This window comes from Chiloscyllium punctatum, chromosome 10 (assembly GCF_047496795.1).
Source record: "Chiloscyllium punctatum isolate Juve2018m chromosome 10, sChiPun1.3, whole genome shotgun sequence".
In the NCBI taxonomy this organism is placed as follows: Eukaryota; Metazoa; Chordata; class Chondrichthyes; order Orectolobiformes; family Hemiscylliidae; genus Chiloscyllium; species Chiloscyllium punctatum.
In genome coordinates, this window is record NC_092748.1 from 38,752,545 (window position 1) to 38,776,172 (window position 23,628).

Consider the following 23,628-nt stretch of genomic DNA (forward strand, 5'->3'; position numbering starts at 1 on the left):
CTTTCAGCTGACATTTAAATGGGCATCACTAAACATAAGCAGTTGTCACTGGAATGATTGCAGTTGCAGCTTGATCAGGAAACATCAAAAATAACTGTTTTAGAAGCTTTTCAAGAGAACAGCCAGATTGGTGTTTCAGTTTTCACATTGCACCTTCAAAAAGCATTACTCAGAATAACAGGAAACATTCGGTACATTCACTCAGGAGGCTATATCCTAACTAAACTCCAAACAAGATCCAAAACCAAACTAATTCCTGACAGTTAAATCAAGGCATGTGACTTCTAGTAAACAAGTCCAAGCAATTAACTTTAGCCATATGAGTTTTAAGAAATGACTTTCAAACAAAATGCCCAATATGTCCTTTCTGTGACCTTTTTCAGAAAACTAAATATAGTCCAAGTAACTCCTCAGTGTTCAAATGAACTTTCACGATTTTGTAGACATGAGTCCTCAAATAGTATTAAATATGAAGTGCCTCATAACAATCTGAAGTCGTGTAACTTTTACTCAGTTAATGGAAAGGATGGAGGAACTCAAGATGCATGAAATAAACTAATGATACAAATAAAAACGAATAAATATGATTTGAAAGTCATTAAGGAGACATGACTGCAGCATGACATAGTTTGGATCTTGAATATTTGAAAGGAACCTGACATCTAGGAAGGATATAAAGCTATCCAAGGTAACTGGGTGACAATAAAGAGAGATGATCTAAGTTCAGCATACTAGCATACAGTAACTGTTGGTTAGAGATGAGAAATCATAAACCCCCAAAGTTACTCATGGAATTAATGTACAGGCCCCCTAATAAAATCTACTCAGTAGGATTGAATATAAAATTTAAAAAATGGTTTCCTGTCAGAGAGGTATGACAAAAATCATGGGATATTATAATCTATATATAGACTGGAAAAATCAGACGGGCAAAGGTTGAGAGATTTTAGAATATTGTTGGAATAGTTTCTTGAAATACGTACTGAGCCAATCTTAGCATCAGTCATCACGGTGGAAGACACCAGTAGCATACTAGATGAGCATTGTGGCCATCATGAAGGGGAAGGTTATGGGAAAACTGAAAGGTCTGAAGGTGGATAAATCTCCTCGGCCAGATGGGCTATGCCGCAGCATTCTGATGGAGATAGCTGAGGGGATTGTGGATGCTTTGGTGGTGATCTTTCAGAAATCACGAGAGGTAGGACGGAGATGGGAAATTATAGGCCTGTTAATCTGACCTAGATTGTTGGTAAGATTTTAGAGTTCATTATTAGGGATGAGATTGCAGGGTACTTGGAAGTGCATGGTAAAATAGAACTGAGTCAGCTTGGCTTTGTCATGTTTGAAACATCTGTTAGAATTCTTTGAGAAGTTAATGAGCAAGTTATACAAAAGAGTGGATCTGTTTGGATTTCTAAAAGACTTTTAACAAGGTGCCATTCGAATAAGATATGAGCCCATGATGTTAGGGGCAAGTACTGGCATAGATAGAACATTGGCTGACTGGCTGAAGGCAGAGAGTAGAGATAAAGAGATTTTTTTCAGGATAGCAGCCGGTGACTAGTAAAGTTCTGTAGGGGGATGTGTTGGGGCATAACTATTCACGTAGTACATTAGCAATCTGTGAAGGAACTGAGGACATTGTTTCTAAGTTTGCAGATAACACAAAGTGAATTTGGGGAAGTAAGATAGAAAATAAAGACATGACAGATGAATTAAGCATGTGTTTTGCATCAGTCTTCACTAAAGAATTTGCAAGTAACACCTCTGCTTTTGCTCAGTTAATGGAAAAGAGGGAGAAACTCAAGATGCATGAGAATAAATCACCAAGGCTTCTTTGATAGCACCTTCTGGATAGAAGGACAAAAGCAGCCAATGCATGGGAATTTTACCACTTGCAAGTTCCCTGCCAAATCACATACTATTCTCACTTGGAAATTCTATGAAATCTAGTAGTACAGCAGACAACCAGACACAGAGCTGAACAACAGGCTCTACATCTGGATCCGTTGTTGATGATTTCAATCAGAAAAAAACCCAGTTTTTCAATCTTTTTATCAGTCAGCAGTCACAGCATGTACAAATGACATTTAACCATTATCATTCCAAACACTGGGACATGGAGTCCTTCAACAAGGAGAACAATAAGATGTCCTCTCATACATTAGAGCTGATTCAGAGATATACTGCACAAGTCATAAGGCACACATGCAGTCAGAGATTCTAAGTGTTATAGAAAGAATGACAATCTTTTCCCCACTGTTTCAAACCATCACATTATGCATGAAGGCAAAATTGCGCATAAGATAGTAATGTGGACATTTTGTAGTTCATATTGAGATAGGTTGCTCCTAGACCATGTCATTGTAAATTGTGGAACATAGGTGAAAATTTACATTACTGATCTTAGTTCTGCTTCTCAGCCATTATAGCAATTCATTTGTAACATTCAATGACATGGTCAAGATTACTTATAGCTATAATTTTCAGTTGACAAAGTTGATAATTGCCACAAATCTTTCAATACAGATGTCTTTACTTGCACTGTCTAGACGACTGTATATTTCTCTTTGACCAGTCTCTCATACCTCTCTCAAAAAAATCCTGCTGCCTCAAACAAAAAAAAAGTTTTACTCTTCTTACTTCAGGTACTATGGCAGCCATTTTTAATTTCCATTGTGCATTGGTGCTTCGGATGAGGGTAGAATACAACACAGATAATACTTCACAGAGTGATTTTTAGATTCAGCCTGCCAATGTAGTTGACCCTACCCTCCCCAAAGCCTTGCATGCCCTATCAAATTTAAGTCTCCATTTCCCTACTTTATCCTCTAGCCCTTAGCTTACAACTTAGTTATGTTATATAGAAACTGGAGCCCATAAGTCAATTACAGATTTGCGAAGACAAGCCCAGTCTATATGAAAACCAACATTCCTTCCATTGGTTATGTCTACACTTCCTACTGCCTTGGGAAAGCAGCCAATGTAATCAAAGACTCTTCCCGCCCTGATTATACTCTCTTCCACCCTCTTTCAGTAGGCAGAAGATATAAAAATTTGAAAACATTTGCCAGCAGATTCAAGAATAGCTGTTATTGGACTAATAAACAGACCTCTCACACACTAGACTTGATCTTTCTCTGCACCTTCTCTGTATCTGTGACACTATGTTCTGCATTCTATTCTATTACTCTGATGTACGTATGTAAGATACGATTTGCCTGGATACCATTCAAACAGTACTTTTCACTCTATCTCGGTACATGTGGGGCGGCACGGTGGCTCAGTGGTTAGCACTGCTGTATCACAGCACCGGGGTCCCAGGTTCAATTCTAGCCTCGGGTGACTGTCTGTGTGGAGTTTGCACATTCTCCCCGTGTCTGCTGGGTTTCCTCCGGTTTCCTCCCACAGTCACAAAGATGTGCAGGTTAGGTGAATTGGCCATGCTAAATTGCCCGTACTGTTAGGTGCATTAGTCAGAGGGAAATGGGTCTGGATGGGTTACTCTTCGGAGGGTCGGTGTGAACTTGGTGGGCCGAAGGGCCTGTTTCCACACTGTAGAGAATCTAATCTAATCTAATAATCGATCAAATAAGCTGCTGAAGTCAGCAAGCGTGCGCAAAGAAAGCAATATGAAGTATACAGAGACTGATAGCCTAAAAGCTAGTGCAAATTGAATGAATGCCAACAGCCATGAGATTCATCCTGTGCAGATACATGAGAAGCCTGTGAGCAAAGCAACCTAACAGATGCATGTGAGTTATAGGTGTCATTGAACTTCAACATAAAGAGTTGAAGTGATTTATGAGCATAGTAAGCACATGTGATGGTCTGGTAAAAGTGGTCATTTGCTCACGCTGACCTGAATGAAGGAAGAGCCAAGGAGGAAGGATCACAATGGAGTATGCAGGTATATTGTTATGATGAAGCAGTTTAATATTGACTTACATTAGCTACAGCAGCTAGGAATCTATTTTGATTTACATGCCAGAATATTGCACTGTTTGGTTTCTTGGAGAAGGAGAGGAGAACTGAATGTAACATTGAATAAAGTGAGTTGAGGCTTTAATGGGATGCAAATACATGGAAATAAAAATAGTCATGTCAAAATGGCAAGATTTTGAATCACAATTTAAGGCTTGAGTGGAAAAGTTTTTCTTCAGGTTGAAATTCAGTTATTGTTCATTTTCCCTTTTTTTTGCCATTGCTCATGCCAAACCAGGAGTGAAAAAATTCCTTCCTTTGCTTGTAATCCAGAACCAGGACTATTCACTTTAATGTAGAAGAACTTCTACAGGTACACAACCCATCTACAGAGGTATTGGAAAGCCAAGATAATGGCAGAAACAGTTTATAATTTTTCTTTTATGACCAGATATCAAACTAGTTATGCTTGTGCACTCTGAGTAAAATTCCTCACCATTTTTGCAGATGGTGTAACAAGAAATTGAATTCATACTACATAAAGGAATTATCTGACCGAAACAAAACCTATAATTGGGTGTTCTGATTTGGTGCCAGTACTGAAATCAAATGTAATTGATGTAGATCTCTCTTAGTTGAATAAAGCTGTTGAAAAAGAATATATTCAGGGGAAAGTCAGACTGCAAGACACGCATTGTCACATATTCCTACAGCAAAGTCTGAACAAGAAGACATAAGTTTTGAGGTGACCTATGCGTCACTGACTCCTAATAGTCTACCAGCAAGAAAACACATTAAAGTGGTAATTCAAAAGGCACAAAAACAAATGTGTAATGTTATGAAATCTGTGATAGTCAGAGTATGTTCTATGTCACCCAATTAGAAGGGAAGATTTTGAGCAAAGAAGACATCTCAGCGTCATGGATAACTTGCTGATTTATGATAAGACTCAGACTTGACATACGGTGATCCCAGATAGAGTTATATCTGGGTCCCTTTGCTAGCACTGAACTGAGGACCACTTGGTTTTCCCTCCTGTAATATTGTCTTCAGGTTTTGTCCCTCTGTTGCTCCATTCTTCTTTTAAATACGTCTTTATAATCCCTCCCTTCAAAAAAAAGCTTTAACTTCTTCACTTTTGGAAACCACCACTTCAAATTCAACCTCTCTTTCCTCTCCTCAGTTCTTGAAAAGATTTTTGCCTGAAACTCAAGCGCATCTTTTTGGAATTCCAGAGTTGAATTCATCCAATCAGGTTTCCCCTTCAAGTCATGATAGGAAAACGGCTCTCATCAGGGTCACAAATGACATCCTTTGGGACTTTGATAAAGATAAACTATCCCTCCTTGACATCTTGACAAGTCTGTAACATTGGACAAGATTGGCAAAACTATCTTCCTCCAATGTATGTAAGTGATTGTTCAACTGGGTGGAACTGCTTTCACTTAGTTCTGTTCTTACTTATCTAATCATAGCAAGAGTATCATTTGCAATAATGTTTCCTCCCATTCCTGCACTGTTACCTCTTGTGTACTCTAAGGGTATATCCTGGGTATCTGGTATTTATCATCCACATTTCAGTCCTTGACAACATCATCCAAAAGCACTATTAGGCTTTTTCATCTTCAATTCTGATAGCCGCTCTACCTCACCAAAACCTTTCTCATTTACTCCACTGGTCAATTATCAGGCTACTTATCCAATATCCAGCATTGGATGAGCAGAAACTTCCTCCAGTTCAATTTTGGGATAAAGTTTTTCAGTTGTTTTCAGCTCCTGCTTCAGTCTTCCATTTCTTAACTGCCAACTCCGCTCCTTCTCTTGGCAGGAGGATCTGAGAATAAACTAGATTATTTGTAACCTTGATGATGTATTTAACTGAGCGATAAGCTTTGTACATCCTTACCATCACTCTAACTGTTTATTTCCATTGCTGTTTCTGTCTAATAGCTGCTGAAACCTTCATTCACAGCTTTGTTATGTGATTTTTTTGGAAGATTTGTAGCTCAGGTTGAGGTTCAGGTTGTAAGTTTGCTCACTGAGCTGGAAGGTTCGTTTTCAGACGTTTCATCACCAAGCTAGGTAACATCATTAGTGAGCCTTCAGTGAAGTGCTGGTGTTCTGTCCCACTTTCTATTTATATGTCTTGGTCTGTTAAGGTGGGTGATATCATTTATGGTTCTTTTTCTCAGAGGTTAGTAAATGGGGTCAAAATCGATGTGTTTATTGATGGAGTTTCAGTTTGAATGCCAGACCTCTAGGAATTCCCATGCATGTCTCTGTTTAGCCTGTCCTGGGATGAATGTGTTGTCCCAGTCGAAGTGATGTCCTTCTTGGTCTGTATGTAAGGATACCAGTGATAGTGGGTCATGTTTTTTGGTGGCTAGTTGGTGTTCTTGTATGCTGGTGACTAGTTTTCTGCCTGTCTGGCTGATGTAATGTTTGTTACAGTCCTTGCAGGGTAATTTGTAAATAACATTTGTTTCAGGTTCATCAGTAGCTGTTTCACTGTGCTTGTAAGTTTGTGAGCTGCCATGATGCCAGGGGATTGCAGTAGTCTGGTAGTCATTTCCAAGATGTCTTTGATGTATGGTAATGTAGCCAGAGTTTCTGGGCGTGTTGTGCCTACTTGTTTGGGTTTGTTGTTGAAGAATCAGCAGACTGTGTTTATCGGGTACCTGTTGTTCTTGAATACTCTGTATAAGTATTTTTCTTCTGCTGCTCATAATTCCTTGGTGCGGCAGTGTGTTGTGGACCATTTAAATAATAATCATTTTGCAATGATATCCCCTTAGATCTATGTTAACAAAGACCTGATGAGACTCATTATTTCAACTTGGAGTCACAGGTGGTTGTAATTTTAAAAACATTTAAAGAGCAGGGGATGTAAGTAACTTGATAACTTTACAGTTCCATAGACCTCATCTACCGGTTTTGCGCAATTAAGTCTACTGTTAAAAATCATCATTCACATACCATTATAAATAGAACTCTCCAGCCTAACTGGTACTTATTCAAATGCCCTGTCAATATTTGGTTTCTTATGTATGAAACCCATCATTCCCCCTTTTAGGGGCAAAAATAGGGCATCTCAGAAATAGAGGTAGAATTCCTGGATCTGCGGTCTGATGCCATTTTTGATGAGGTGTTGGTTCTCCATGACTTCATGAAAATCTGGACATCTATTGTAAAATTGCATTTTGTAAATTTAAATGTCTATCTTAGCTGTAGGTTAACTTAAATCTCTTCCTTACCAACTTTATTTACTTCTGTATCAATGATTGTTTCACTAGCAATCTTTGTTTTTCTTCACGTGCTCAGTAATCTTTATTGACACCATTGCACGAAATGGTCAAAATTGATTCTTGTGGTTTAAATCTTCTTTTAGGAGGTCTTGTGGCTCAGTAGGTAATATCTTTGACTCTAAGCCAGAAGTTTCAGGTTCAATTCTCACTCCACGAATTGTTGGTTATGGAGAGCAGTCATGATGTGGTTCACTAGATTGATAATCAGTCTGCCATTGCTTCTAACACATTCCCAATATTCCCCATGTAGCCCATCTATATATGATGACAATGAAGCAGACTTTGTCTCAATTTAAGATTATTTTTGACTCATTCTGATCACCTCATTAAATTGAATATATTAGTAAACATTGCCTTTTTAACAAATCAGAAAATAAAACAAGTTCACAACATTTTCTTTGACTGTGACAGTGGAAGTTGCTTATCTTCTAGGTTGATTTGTGCAGTAAAAAGCTGGATCGAGCAGAACAACTCATTGGTGGACTTGGTGGCGAGAAGACTCGTTGGAATGAGACTGCCATAAATTTAGGCATTCAATATACTAACCTAACAGGTGACATCCTGATTTCTTCTGGAATAGTGGCATATCTTGGGGCCTTCACATCAACCTATAGACAGGTAAATTAAAAATAAAGTTCAAGAAAATGGAATAGATGAGTTCTTTTTCATCAAGCTTTCTATGTACTTTCTAAAATGTGTTTTTCTAATGTAACTTAACATGTTTTTCCGTGGAGTTGATATAACCAAGACAGCGTTTATCCTTGAGGCAATAGCAAATGGCTCTTTACAGATATAAGCACACAGCATCTATGGTCCCCTTGTATCAAACTGGTTGCTACTTCCTTGAACTATCCTAATAAATTATTAATTGCAATTTTTTTTCACAACACCATGCTGATCTACTTGTTTGTCCCATACTTTTCTAAATATCATGCTGTCTTTAATAATTTATTCCTAATTGTTTTCTGCTTTCTGACCCCATTCTTCTTGATTAGTGGTGTTGTATTTGTGGTTTCTTTTAGTTTGTGACCTTTCCCGAATCTAGGGAATTTTGGAAAGTTACAAGCAATGCATCTGCTATTTCTACAGCTAATTATCTTAAGATCATAGAATACTGGCCTTCATATCCAGGGAACCTGTAAGTTTTAAGTAACTTTTGAGTTATTCCCATCTTAGAATTTCACATTTAGTTTGGTTGGATCATGTCAGAGGGCCTTTGCTATGAATCTTAATTAACCCTGACTCATTACATATTATCAGATCCAAAGTAGTTCTCATATCAGTTCTCGAACATATTCTAAGAAGCTGGGCAAAAAATACCTTATTAACTCATCTTCATATCTTTAACAGAGCTACCTTACCAATTTTTCCTTTCCTCCTTTCTGAAATGTCCAATGCCATTGAATGTACAGATCCTAGCATTCATGTCTCTGCAATGGTGATCATATCATAGTTAAAAATCACACAACACCAGGTTATAGTCCAACAGGTTTATTTGGAAATACAAGCTTTCGGAGCACTACCCCTTTATCAGGTAACTCTGAAATAACCTATTGTTATGTGATTTTTAACCTTGTCCACCTCAGTCCAACGCCGGCATCTCCACATCCTATCATATCATACTCATTCACTTCGATTTGTACCATCAATTAATTCATCTTCTTGTCAATACTGCAGGCATTCAGATATTGTTAAGACTTCCTTCCTAAGAGATTTCAACATTTTCTGATGACCAGTGTTATATTTATTCAACCCCTGCATGGATTGACTTGGTTTCAATAATCATTATTTGAAATAAAAATGAAAAATAGTTGGAGAATGGATAACTCAAAAGTAAACATTATGATTCTTTCCTTCCATTATAACCTACAGTTTCTCGCAAGGCGGAAGATTTCTGATTGGCCATCTAACTTTGAGTCTCAACGCACATCCCTTACTAGATTGAGAACTTGTCTCCTTGCCAATTATGTGGTGCCTCAGTGAAAATTCAATCAAGTAACCAATTCCAGCACCATCTACCCCATGAGCATGTTTGGGAACCGGAAATGGTTTCAATAGTTTTGCTGTCAGATCTTAAGTCTAGCATTATACAGGCACATTATCTACAAATCTTCAAGTCATGGCTGCAGAGAACAGTGTCTTTCCTGCTGATTATATGGTTTCCTATATCTAATAGTTTTTTTCACTCCCCCCTATTTAATGCTTTCTGCATTATTACTATGATACGGTCACCTAGTCACTGCAGCAAAGCAACTATTTTTTAAATATCCAAATGTTCTTTATTCATTGCACATACAGCATGCTTTGTGCTTGCCACTTTCCTGTGGATGATGTTTAGTCTTAATCATGATTTCTCACATATTGTAGTACCAAACAGGAAAATGGGTGGAGCAGTGCAAGGAGATGCGCATCCCATGCTCTGACGATTTCTCTCTGACAGTCACTTTGGGCGACGCTGTAAAAATTCGATCTTGGAATATTGCTGGATTACCTACTGATAGTTTTTCCATTGACAATGGTATCATCATATCGTAAGTATCAAACAAATTATTCATGGCAAATAAATAAAACAAATGGAGATGTGTGATTAGTCATTTTGATGGATAATTACATATTGAATTTAGAAATAGCATTACCCAAAGCAACATCAAGAAACATGAGGACTACAGCTTAATTTTGCAGAGTATGATCTGCTTTAAACAAATTAGCCTGATGTTCCCAACACACCTGTACACCAACCTACTGTTTCTGGTATTTTAGAGGTTGAGGCTGCTTCGGTGCAGTATGCTACAGCTAGAGTTCTGTTCACACAGTGTGGTGAGCTCACAAGCCTGTTTCTGATGTCAAAAGTGATCCATGTACTTGTGTCTTTGTCACATGGAAGGCTTTCCTCCTCCTTGGGGTCAGCAAGAAATGGTCAGTAAATGCCGGCCCAGACCACTTCACCTACGCTTCATGAATGAATTTTAAAAAAGGAGAGGGGACTGCCCCTACTTATGATCAAATCTCATTTTATATTTTTGGTTGAGTGACCAGTCACCCAGTACTGTCATGGGTCTTCCTTAATTGACAGCTCTGCCTCTGATCTCTGCTGTCTAATTCACAATGTTAATTAAGTTAAGAGCTTGCAGTTTCAGTTACTGAAGCTTTAAAAGATCGAGAAAATTGTCATTTTTACATTTACCATTTAGATCTTGGGATAATTACACTTAAGACTTTGATGTACATGACCTGTAGTAGAAAGTGATTTTTTAAAAACTATAATAGAAAGTTTTCAATTGTTAACATTTTTTAAAACTCACGACTGTCACTGAAATTATTTGCTTCTTTATGTAAACTTTTCTTATTCATTCATGACATGTAGCAATGGCTGACCAGGTCATCATTTATTGCTTTTAATTGGTCTTGGGGAGATGATAGTGAGTTGTCATCTTGAACTCCTGCTACAGCGTAAATTCACTGTAAGGGTCTTAGGAATGGTGTTTGACCAAGTAACAGTGAAGGAACATTAATAAAGTTCCATGTCAGGATGGCATGTGCTTGGAAGACAACATGCAAATAGTATTCCTATGTATTCTTTGCCATGTCCGTCTAGGTGACAGAGCTTGTGGATTTGGACCTGCATAAGTTGCTGCATGCATCTTGTAGATCATGCAAACTTCTGTCGCTGTTTGTCAGTGGTGAAGAGAACAAATGCTGAGAAAGTGGGTGAGGTGCTAATCGAGTGTGCTGCTTTGTCCTGGAAGGTGTAACGCCTCTTGAGTTTTGTTGGAGCTACTCCAGGTACTTGGAGAGTATTCCATTAGGGACCTGACTTTTGCCATCATGATGTTGGATGGGCACTGGGAATCAGAAGGTGGATTACTCACTTCAGAATTCCTAACCTTTGACCTGTTCTTGTAGCCATAGTGCTTATATGATAGTTGTGCAGTTCAGTTTATGGGCTATGATATTTCCCCAGAATATTGACAGTGGAAGATTGATTGGTTAATTCATTGATGGTAATTCTATTGAACATTGAGGGAAGATGGTAAGATTCTGTTCTATTGGATATGGAAAATGTCTTGTCACTTTAGAATGCCAAGAATGTTACTTGTCATTTATCAGTCCAAGCCTGAACATTTTCCATGAATGAGCATGGTGGTTTAAGGGGCAATGGGGTTTGTTTGGGGATATACCTTGACATAAGGAGTAATAGGGCTCTTTTGAGGTGGGCATACCTTGGTGCATAAGGATTGAGGAAATATAGATGGAATGTGTAGGCTGAATGGGTGAGGGTAAGATGTTATTTCTATCGTTATTCCAACTTATTACAAAAGCAAACAGAGGATAACAAAGAGTGTAATAAGAAATGAGAGGATCAAATATGAAGGTAGGCTAGCCAGTAATATTAGAAATAATAGTAAAAGTTTCTTTCAGTACATAAGAAACAAACGACAGGCAAAAGTAGACATTGGGCCACTTCAAACTGATGCAGGGAGCCTAGTGATGGGAGATAAGGAAATAGCAGGAGAACTTAACAAGTACTTTGCGTCAGTTTTCACAGTGGAAGACAGGAGTAATATCCCAAAAATTAAAGGGTGTCACCGGGCTGAGTTGAGTATGGTTGCCATTACGAAAGAGATAGTGCTAGAAAAGTTAAAAAGTCTTAAAATTGATAAATCTCCTGGCCCCGATGGGATACACCCTAGAGTTCTGAGAGAGGTTGCTGAGGAAATAGCAGAGGCATTGGTTGAGATCTTTCAAGAGTCACTGGAGTCAGGAAAGGTCCCGGACGATTGGAAGATGGCTGTAGTAACCCCCTTGTTCAAGAAAGGATCAAGGCAAAAGATGGAAAATTATAGGCCAATCAGCTTAACCTCGGTTGTTGGTAAAATTCTAGAATCCATCATTAAGGATGAGGTTTCTAAATTCTTGGAAGAGCAGAGTCTGATTAGAACAAGTCAACATGGATTTAGTAAAGGGAGGTCATGCCTGACAAACCTGTTGGAATTTTTTGAAGAGGTAACAAGTAGGTTAGACCAGGGGAACCCAGTGGATGTGGTCTATCTGGACTTTCAAAAGGCCTTTGATAAGGTGCCACACGGGAGACTGCTGAGCAAGGTGAGGGCCCATGGTGTTCGAGGTGAGCTGCTGGGATGGATTGAGGATTGGCTATCTAACAGAAGGCAGAGAGTTGGGATAAAAGGTTCTTTTTCAGAATGGCAGCCGGTGACGAGCGGTGTCCCGCAGGGTTCGGTGCTGGGGCCACAGCTGTTCGCATTATATATTAATGATTTGGATGAGGGAACCGGGGGCATTCTAGCGAAGTTTGCCGATGATACAAAGTTAGGTAGACAGGCAGGTAGTACTGAGGAAGTGGGGAGGCTACAGAAGGATCTAGACAGGTTGGGAGAGTGGTCCAGGAAATGGCTGATGGAATTTAACGTGAGCAAGTGCGAGGTCTTGCACTTTGGCAAAAAGAATATAGGAATGGACTACTTTCTAAATGGTGAGAAACTTAATAAAGCCAAAGCACAAAGGGATCTGGGAGTGCTAGTCGAGGATTCTCTAAAGGTAAACATGCAGGTTGAGTCTGTGATTAAGAAAGCGAATGCAATGTTGTCTCTTATCTCAAGAGGGTTGGAATATAAAAGCAGAGATGTACTACTAAGACTTTATAAAGCTCTGGTTAGGCCCCATTTGGAGTACTGTGTCCAGTTTTGGTCCCCACACCTCAGGAAGGACATACTGGCACTGGAACGTGTCCAGCGGAGATTCACACGGATGATCCCTGGAATGACAGGTCTAGCATATGAGGAACGGCTGAGGATACTGGGGTTGTATTCGTTGGAGTTTAGAAGATTAAGGGGAGATCTAATAGAGACGTACAAAATAATACATGGCTTTGAAAAGGTGGATGCTAGAAAATTGTTTCTGTTAGGCGAGGAGACGAGGACCCGTGGACACAGCCTTAGAATTAGAGGGGGTCATTTCAGAACGGAAATGCGGAGACATTTCTTCAGCCAGAGAGTGGTGGGCCTGTGGAATTCATTGCCACGGAGTGCAGTGGAAGCCGGGACGCTAAATGTCTTCAAGGCCGAGATTGATAGGTTCTTGTTGTCTAGAGGAATTAAGGGCTACGGGGAGAACGCTGGCAAGTGGAGCTGAAATGCGCATCAGCCATGATTGAATGGCGGAGTGGACTCGATGGGCCGAATAGCCTTACTTCCACTCCTATGTCTTATGGTCTTATGGTCTTAGACTTAAGCATCTGGAAGCTCAAGTCTGGCTCTAAAGTTCTTTCTGGGTCAGCTGGTCAGACTGCACTTGCACCCCAGAATGAAAATCCCATTGTTTTAATACCATAAGATATATGTGCAGAATTAGGTCATTGTGCCTATTGGGTCTACTTGACCATTTGATCATGGCTAGTATGTTTCTCATGCCCATTCTCCTATCTTTTTTTTAGATTAGATTACTTACAGTGTGGAAACAGGCCCTTCAGCCCAACAAGTCCACACCGACCCTCCGAAGCGCAACCCACCCATACATCTACCCCTTACCTAACACTGCGGGCAATTTAGCATGGCCAATTCACCTGACCTGCACATCTTTGGACTGTGGGAGGAAACTGGAGCACCCAGAGGAAACCCACGCAGACACGGGGAGAATGTGCAAACTCCACACAGTTCTCCCCAAAAACCTTGATCTCCTTAAAAATCAAGAACCTATCTATCTCTGTCTTAAATATACTCAATGACTTGACCTCCACATCCTCTGTGGCAATGAGTTCCACAGGTTTATCACTCTCTGGCTGAAGAAATTCCTCCAAATCTAAGTTCTAAAGTGGCAACCCTTCATTCAGAAGTTTTGCCCTTGGGTCCTAGTCTTTCCTAATGGAAACATCTCCACATGTACTTAACCAGGTGTCTCAGTATCCTGTAAGTTTCAATCAGATTCCCTCCATCCTTCTAAATTCTGTTGAGTACAGACCCAGAGTCTTCAACTGCTCATCATATGACAAGCCCTTTGTCTCAGGGGATCACTTTTCTTCCAGAAGAGAATCCCGTCCAAGGCCAGCACATCCTTCCTTAGAAAATGGACCCAAAACTACTCATGATATTCCAAATGCTGTCTGACCAGAGCCTTGTACAGCAAGTCTCAGCAGTAAATCTCTGTTCTTGTATTATAGGCCTCTTGAAATGAATGCTAACATTGCATTTGCCTTCCTAACTGCCAACTGAACCTGTATGTTAACCTTAAGAGAATCCTGAACTAGGAACCCCCAAGACGCTTTCTGCTTCAGATTTCCAAAGCCCTTTCACCATTTAGAAAATAGTTTAAGTCCCTATTCTTCCCTACCAAAATGCATAACCTCATGCTTTTCCACATTGTATTACATCTGCCGTTTCTTTGCCTATTCCCTTACTCTGAACAAATTCTTCTACAACTTTCCTGCTTCCTCAACACTACCACTGCCCCTCCAACTATTTTGGTCTCATCTGAAAACTTAGCAACAATGCCCTCAGTTCCTTTATCCAGATTATTAATGTATAACATGAATAGTTGTGGTCCAAAAAGGAGCCCTGCAAAATTCTACTAGTCATTGGTTGCTATTGTGAAAAAGACCTCTTTGTCCCCACTCTCTGCCTTCTGCCAATCCTCTATCCATGTCTTATTGAATTCTTTGAGGATGTGACAAAACACATCAATGAAGGTAGAGCAGTGGATGTGGTGTATATGGATTTTAGCAAGGCATTTGATAAGGTTCCCCATGGTAGACTCATTCAGAAAGTAAGGAGGCTTGGGATACTGGGAAATTTGGCTGTCTAGATACAGAATTAGCTGACCTATAGAAGACAGAGGGTGATAGTAGATGGAAAGTATTCAGCCTGGAGCTCGGTGACCAGTGGTGTTCAGCAGGGATGGGTTCTGGGATGTCTGCTCTTTGTGATTTTTATAAACTATTTGGATGAGGAAGTGGAAGGGTGGGTTAGTAAGTTTTCCAATGACACAAGGGTTGGTGGAGCTGTGGATAGTGTGGGGGGCTGTTGTAGGTTGTAATGGGACATTGACATGATGCAGAGCTGGGTTGAGAAGTGGCAGATGGAGTTCAAACTGGAAAAATGTGAAGTGATTCACTTTGGAAGGTTGAATTTGAATACAGATTTTAGGGTTAAAGGCAAGATTCTTCGAGGTGTGGAGGAACAGTGAGATCTTGGGGTCCATCTCCATAGATCCCGCAAAATTGCCACCTAAGTTGATAAGGTTGTTAAGAAGACGTATGATGTGTTGGCTTTCATTAGCAGGGGATTGAGTTTACGAGCCACGAGGTTATGCTGCCCTGGTCAGACCACACTTGGAATATTGTGTTCAGTTTTGGTCACCTCATTATAGGGAGAATGTGGAAGCATTAAAGAAGGTGCAGAGGAGATTTACTAGGATATTGCCTCAGCTGGAGGGCTTGCCTTATGAAGAAAAGTTGAAGGAGCTAGGATTTTTCTCATTGGATCGAAGAGGGATGAGAGGTGACTTGATAGAGGTATACAAGGGTGATGACAAGCATAGATAGAGTGGATAGACAGAGACTTTTTCCCATGGTGAAATGGCTATTACAAGGGGCATAATTTTAAGGTGATTGGAGGAAGGTTTAGGGGAGATGCTAGAGATAGATCTTTACATACAGAGTGGTAGTTGCTTACAATGCACTGCCAGCAGTGGTAGTAGAGTCAGATACATTAGGGACATTTAAATGACTCCTGGATAGGCACAGGAATTATAGTAAATTGAAGGGTATGTAGGTTAGTTTGATCTTAGAGTAGGATAAAAAGTCAGCATAACATTGAGGGCCAAAGGGCCTGTAATACGCATTGTGGTTCCATGTCCTGTGTTCATGCTAGTTCATTGTCCCTAACACTATGATTTCTTATCTTAGCAGCCTCGTGGAAATCTAAACAGATCACATCCACTGGCTGTTATTTGTGTCACTTGGTTATTACCCCCTCAAGAAGTCAGTCAGATTCTAACAGGCATGACAAAGCTGTGTTGACCCGGCTCTGATATACTGTGCTCTTCAAGTAATCTACAATCTTATCCTTGATAATGGACTCTAAAATCTTACTAATGTCCGAGGTCAGTCAAGGCAGCCTATAGTTTCCTTTTTTCTGCTTCCCTCCCTTCTTAAACAGGGGTGTATCATTAGCCATTTCCCAATACTCAGTCACTTTCCCTGACTTGAGTGATTTCTGAATGATCCCTATTAGTGTTTTCATAGTCTCCTTAGCTATTTCCTTCAGAACTTTGGTTGTAGTCCCTTTGGCCTGGGAGATTTATCCACCTTCAGACCTTTCAATTTCCCTAGCATCTTTTCTTTAGTGATGGCCACGACACTCAACTCTGTCCCTAACTTTTGAAGTTCTGGTATGTCTTTCACTGTGAAAATTGATACAAAGTACCTATTCAGTTTCTGTGCCATTTCTTTATTCTTCATTACTACTTCTCCAGCTTCATGTCCTGTGGTCGCAGGTCCGCTCTTGTCTTGAGAATATCCTAAAAAATAATCTCTTGGGTGGCACAATGGCTCAGTGCTTAGCACTGATTGAGTGGCGCGATTGCTCAGTGGTTAGCATTGTTGCCTCACAGCACCAGGGACCCAGGTTGGATTCCCACATCAGGTGACTGTCTGCATAGAGTTTGCACATTCTCCCCATGTCTGCATGGGTTTGCTTCAGTTTCTGCACACAGTCCAAAGATGTGCAGGTTAGGTGGATTAGCCACCTAAGGTATGGGTGTAGGTCTGGGGTGGGATACTTTTTGGAGAGTCAGTGTGGATGCGATGGGCCAAATGGTCTGTTTCCACACTGTAGGGATTCTATGATTCTTAAATTTTTTAAATATATATCACTAGCTAACTTACTCTCACATTTCATCCTTTTCCCCACTTATTGCTTTTTTGGTTGTTCTCTGTTGGTTTTTAAATTCTCTGATTTCCCACTAATTGTCACCACATTATATGCTTTTTCTTTTGGTTTCATGCTGTCCCTGAATTCCCTTGTCAGCTATGATTGCTTCAACCTCTCCTTAGTTTTTTTTTCCTTTGGATGAATTTCTGCTGTGCCCCCTGAATTACCTCGGGAAACTCCTGCCATTCCTGCTTCACTGTGCTCTCTTTAAGCTCCCCTTCCAATCAACTCTGACAAGCTCTTCCCTTAAGTCTTTGTAGTTATCTTTACTCAATTGTAATACCATTTCTTCTGATTCCAGCTGCTGCCTCTCAAACTGTAGGGTGAATGTTATCATATTATGATCACTGTGTCCTAGGGGTTCCTTCACCTTAAGCTCCCTTATCAAGTCTATCTCATTACACAGTGCTGAATCCAGAATTGCCTGTTCCTGAGTGAGTTCTACCACAAGCTGCTCCAAAAAATCATCTTGTCGACATTCCCATGAATTCTTTGCCTTGATCCCCGTTACTAACCTGATTTTCCCAGACCCCTGCACATGAAGTGCACCATGATTATTTAATAGTGCCTTTCTTACATGCCTTTTCTATCTCCTGATTTATTTTCTGCCCGACATCCTGACTACTTGTAGGAGGCCTGTACAGTACTCCCTTCAGGGTCTTTTTGTTCCTTTTTGGAACTTCAACTCTATCCACATAGACTCTGCAGCTCCTGACTCTACCTGTTCTTGCTATTAGTTTAATTTTATTTCTTATTAACAAGGTATTTGAAGGTTGCCACTCAGGTGGATAGAGTTTGTAAGAAGGCCTATGGAGTATTATCGTTCATTAGCAGAGGGATTGAATTCAAGAGTCGTGAGGTGATGTTGCAGCTGTACAGGACTTTGGTTAGGCCACATTTGGAGTACTGTGTGCAGTTCTGGTCGCCTCACTTTAGGAAAGATGTGGAAGCTTTGGAGAGGGTGCAGAGAAGATTTACCAGGATGTTGCCTGGAATGGAGAGTAGGTCGTACGAGGATAGGTTGAGAGTTCTCGGCCTTTTCTCGTTGGAACGGCGAAGGATGAGGGGTGACTTGATAGAGGTTTATAAGATGATCAGAGGAATAGATAGAGTAGACAGTCAGAAACTTTTTCCCCGGGTACAACAGAGTGTTACAAGGGGACATAAATTTAAGGTGAAGGGTGGAAGGTATAGGGGAGATGTCAGGGGTGGGTTCTTCACCCAGAGAGTGGTGGGGGCATGGAATGCGCTGCCCGTGGGAGTGGTAGAGTCAGATTCATTGGCGACCTTTAAGCGGCATTTGGATAGGTACATGGATGGGTGCTTAATCTAGGATAGAAGTTCGGCACAACATCGTGGGCCGAAGGGCCTGTTCTGTGCTGTATTGTTCTATGTTCTATGTTCTATGTTCTAAGGTACCCTGCCTGTTGTTTCAATAGGACATGTATCCTTGGATATTTAGTTCCCAGCCCAGTTCCACTTACAACCACGTCTCTGGGATACCCTGCCAATTTCAGTCTGCAATACCTTGTTTCCTTGTTTACCTTGTTTCGTGTGTTGTGTGTATTTAAATACAACAGCCTCAATCCTGCATTGACACACCCCTTCTCATAGTTGTCCCCTTATCTGATGTGCCTAAAGGGCTCCCTGCTGAGCCTTTGGTCTTTCCCTTAAACATTTTCCATAATTTCCAGGAACTGACACCCATCACCACCATTTTACTATTTAGTATAAAGTCCTACTCACAGCTCTAGTTGTATGATTCACCAGGACCCTGGTCCCAGCATTACAGAGGTGGAGCCCATTCCTCTGTCCTGGTGCTAACATTCCATGAATTCGAAGCCGTCTTTTTATCCGTTACCAATCTTTGAGCCATACATTTACCTTATTAATCTTGTTAACCCTGTGCCAATTTACTTCTGGCTCAGGTAGTAATCCGGGAATTATTACCTTTTTATTTTGCTTTTTTAATTTAGCCCCTAGCTACTCATCCTCCCTCAGCAGAACCTCTTTTCTCTTTCTACCAATATCATTATTACCTTTGTGGACCTTAACAACTGGATCTTTCCCCTCTCACTCCCAGTTCTGCTGAGCCCAGATGAGATATCCAGAACCCAGGCACCAGGCAGGCAACGCAGCCTTCAGGACTCTTGATCCTAGCCACAGAGAACAGTGTCTATTCTCCTAACTATATTATCCTCAACCATATTTCTCTCTTCTTCCACCCCTTTTTAATGAGTGTCCTGTACCACGGTGCTAAGACCAGTTTGCTTACCTTCCCTTTGCTCTCATCCACACCGAGAACAAGAATCTCAAACCTGTTAGACCAGTGGCTGAGGCTCTTTAAGAACTACCTCCTGGATCCTTTGCCCTCGCTGGTATTACACCCTTCTGTCCCTGACCATGACTGAATTTAAGGTAGTTAATCTAAGGGTTGTGACTGCCTCCTGAAAGCACAGCATCCAGGCAGCATTCCCCTCCCTGATATGTCACATTGTGCAAAGCTCTGTTTCAAGCTCATCAACTCTGAATCTCAAGCAACCAACACTGAATGTGATCTCTTAATCCTGAGTTTTCTTGAGGCAAGCAGACCAAATTAGGAATTTTCTCAATTCTCTCTATATAACTTGAACATGAAAATCTAGGCCTGGCTTGTAAATTGACATCATCCTGAAAGAGATGAAAGGGGTGTTGATGAGGTAATGGTTTGCACAGTCACAGTGGGAGGGGATAATGGCATATTTAAAGAAGAGGGGACACCACCTAAGGAATCACAACCATTAACAATATCAGCCAACAAGCAGTTTGGTGGGAAGAAGCTCAATGGAGCAGGAATTAGATAAATTAGCATAGGGGAAAGCCTTTGGAGAATTTTGATTTGTGGTAAAAGGAAAGGAAATAGCAGAGATGGCTGAATAACTGGACTTCATGACAAGCAGATCCATCAACTGCTCAAATTGAGGGAATAATGTGCTTACAGAAACCAGTGTCTAGTTTACCTGTGCTATATCAAATATACTTTCATTCAAATAATGATCATTATCTAATCGTGATTGTCTAATCTGCCTTTAGTTATTTCAATCCTGGCACTTACATTATTCTTTACATTTTGTTGAGCTGCTTTGTGTTTAGTTGTGGCTTGGTAATTATGCTAGTTAAAGTAAAATGGCTTTTTACTTGACCTCACAAAGCACAATGAAGATTGAAATCTACCCTACTTTAAAATATGCTAAGTACTCAAAATCAATATATTGTGACACTACGAGTCTGTTTTCTGTCTAGCTGTATTCATACTGTTTTAATTTACATTTGACTGTAAAAATTAGAACATTCATGTTATAAAACATTTTTGCATCTTGCAGGAATGCTCGAAGATGGCCATTAATGATAGATCCTCAAGGTCAGGCAAATAAATGGGTAAAAAATATGGAAAAGGCTAACAGTCTTCATGTAATTAAGCTCAGTGACTCAGACTTTGTCAGAACTTTAGAAAACTGCATTCAATTTGGCACTCCTGGTAAGTCACAAATATGCAGTTTGTAAACTCTGCCGAAAGAAGGTGCAATTTACTGTAAAGAAACCAATCCTTTAAACCAAACTTTTGAATTGACAAACAAAAATAAGTGTATCCTAATCTTTCATTATTTACTTAAAATAGTGCAATCACAATAAATGCATATATTTGACCAGTACTATGGTGAGAAATTTGAAAATTAATATATTAGAATAAATTGTTCTTGAGCGGTCATGTTATTTTGAAAGAAAATAATTCTCATTTTCAGTTTGTACAAATAATAGATAAAAATTAAAGGATCAGCAGTTTAAAGGAAACACTGCTTCATGTTTCAGAACTTAGGCACCACCTGAATAATGTTATGTCTAACAGGAGCAAAGCCAGAAAAGTGTGGGCAGTATATGCCAGAATTTCCATCATACTATCAAACAAAGGATCTCAATAAATTATACCTCAATATAGCAGACCTATTGGCTTGGATTTTCCAATGGCCAGTCAATTGTTTCTGAAGCATAGATGGGAGTTGTGCATGGGGAAGGGTAGAATAAGTTACCCTGAAATTGAAAATTCCACTGGTCAATTCTCTGGAATTCTCCAAAAGTATTGATTTAATTCGAAGGATTACGCCGCTGTTATTCAGTTACTCAGGAAAAAAGTTGATATTTTAAAAAACAAGTCTAACTTCTGAGTAACTACTAAACAGCCACCCCAACTTTTGCACATTTTCCCCTCTTCCTAGCACATTAACCTTACACATACCTCGTAATTACACTTTCACAGAAGCTGTAAAAGTGACTGTGATGCTGGACCTATAATCTATAGAATAAGGCAATTGACTACTGTGAAAAAAAGGGGTTCTTGTTTGCCTTCCTTTGATTCTTGTGCATTTTGATGTATCTGTCAGAGTGAAAGTACGGTTCTGTATTTCTCAAGGAGCTTTGATCAGAATCTTCTGTCAGAAACATGGAGCTCTTTTTTTGTTATGTAAATGAGAATGAGTGGATTGGAAATCTGCATCATACTGCTTGAAAAAGCCAGACCATTGAATTTAACACACTGTGAATATTAGAGACATTGTTCTAGCATCAATTTATAATAAAGATAGGCAAATTACTTTTTTTTAGAAGAATACTCTTCCAATATCTTCCTATATTGTTAACATTTTGGTAATATGGATGACATTTCCTCTTCAGCACCTTGGTATAAGAGTTTTCATGGGATGTGGCCAGTACTTGAATTTGTGATGAGTGAATCTGTCCATTAGCCTCTTTACCTTAAGCTGAAGAGATAAATCCATCACCTTTTAGAGTCATAGAGGCATAGAGATGTACAGCATGGAAACAGACCCTTCGGTCCAACCCGCCCATGCTGACCAGATATCCCAACCAATCTAGTCCCACCTGCCAGCACCCAGCCCATATCCCTCCAACCCCTTCCTATTCATATACCCATCCAAATACCATTTAAATGTTGCAGTTGTACCAGCCTCCACCACTTCCTCTGGCAGCTCATTCCATACACGTATCACTCTCTGTGTGAAAACGTTGCCCCTATGTCGCTTTTATATCTTTCCCCACTCACCCTAAACCTATGCCCTCTAGTTCTGAAGTTCCTGACCCCAGGGAAAAGACTTTGTCTATTTATCCCATCTATGCCCCTCATAATTTTGTAAACCTCTATAAGGTCACCCCTCAGCCTCTGATGCTCCGGGAAAATAGCTCCAGCTTGTTCAGTCTCTTCCAATTGCTCAAATCCTGCAACCCTGGCAACATCCTTGTAAATCTTTCCTGAACCCTTTTAAGTTTCACAACATCTTTCTGATAGGAAGGAGACCAGAATTGCATGCAATATTCCAAAAGAGGCCTAATCAATGTCCTGTACAGTTGCAACATGACCTCCCAACTCCTGTAGTCAATATTCTGACCAATAAAGGAAAGCATACCAAATGCCTTCTTCACTATCCTATCTACCTTTGACTCCATTTTCAAGGAGCTATGAACCTGCACTCCAAGGTCTCTTTGTTCAGCAACACTCCCTAGGATCTTACCATTAAGTGTATTAATCCTGCTCAGACTTGCTTTCCCAAAATGCAGCACCTTGCATTTATCTGAATTAAACTCCATCTGCCACTTCTCAGCCCATTGTCCCATCTGATCAAGATCCTGTTGTAATCTGAGGTAACCTTCTTCGCTGTCCACTACACTTCCAATTTTGGTGTCATCTGCAAACTTACTAACTATACTTCTTATGCTCACATCCAAATCATTTATATAAATGACAAAAAGTAGAGGACCCAGCACCGATCCTTGTGTCACAGGCCTCCAGTCTGAAAACCAACCCACCACCACCACCAAAGATCTTCTACCTTTGAGCCAGTTCTGTATCCAAATGGCTAGTTCACCCTGTATTCCGTGAGATCTAACCTTGCTAATCAGTCTCCCATGGGGAACCTTGTCGAACGCCTTACTGAAGTCCATATAGATCGCATCTACCGCTCTGCCCTCATTAATCCTCTTTGTTACTTCTTCAAAAAACTCAGTCAAGTTTGTGAGACATGATTTCCCACGCACAAAGCCATGTTGACTATCCCTAATCAGTCCTTGCCTTTCCAAATACATGCACATCCTGTCCCTCAGGATTCCCTCCAACAACTTACCCACCACCGATGTCAGGTCTATAGTTCCCTGGCTTGACCTTGCCACCCTTCTTAAATAGTGGCACCACGTTAGCCACCCTCCAGTTTCCGGCACTTCCCCTGTGACTATCGATGATACAAATATCTTTTTTCAAGGTGTCACCAGCTATTTCCCGACATTCAATATCTTCCATATCCTTTTCCACAGCACACACTGATGCAAAATACTCCTTTAGTATCTCCCTCATTTTCTGTGTCCCCCCTTGCTGATCTTTGAGAGACCTTATTCTCACCCTAGTTACTCTT

The 23,628-nt window shown here is 40.3% G+C and overlaps 1 protein-coding gene and 1 long non-coding RNA gene across 2 annotated transcripts in view; one reads left to right on the plus strand and one right to left on the minus strand.

Moving 5' to 3' along the window:
* dnah7 (dynein, axonemal, heavy chain 7) overlaps positions 1-23,628 on the plus strand; it is a 398,230-nt gene that overhangs the window by 235,795 nt on the left and 138,807 nt on the right. Inside the window, exons 45-47 of the mRNA XM_072578963.1 lie at positions 7,662-7,847; positions 9,597-9,760; positions 20,536-20,690. Of these exons, the coding sequence (XP_072435064.1) occupies positions 7,662-7,847; positions 9,597-9,760; positions 20,536-20,690 (505 nt within the window). The remainder of the gene's footprint in view (positions 1-7,661; positions 7,848-9,596; positions 9,761-20,535; positions 20,691-23,628) is intronic.
* LOC140482059 (uncharacterized) overlaps positions 1-23,628 on the minus strand; it is a 126,357-nt gene that overhangs the window by 75,340 nt on the left and 27,389 nt on the right. Inside the window, exon 2 of the long non-coding RNA XR_011961649.1 lies at positions 7,776-7,837. This is a non-coding gene — a long non-coding RNA (uncharacterized lncRNA). The remainder of the gene's footprint in view (positions 1-7,775; positions 7,838-23,628) is intronic.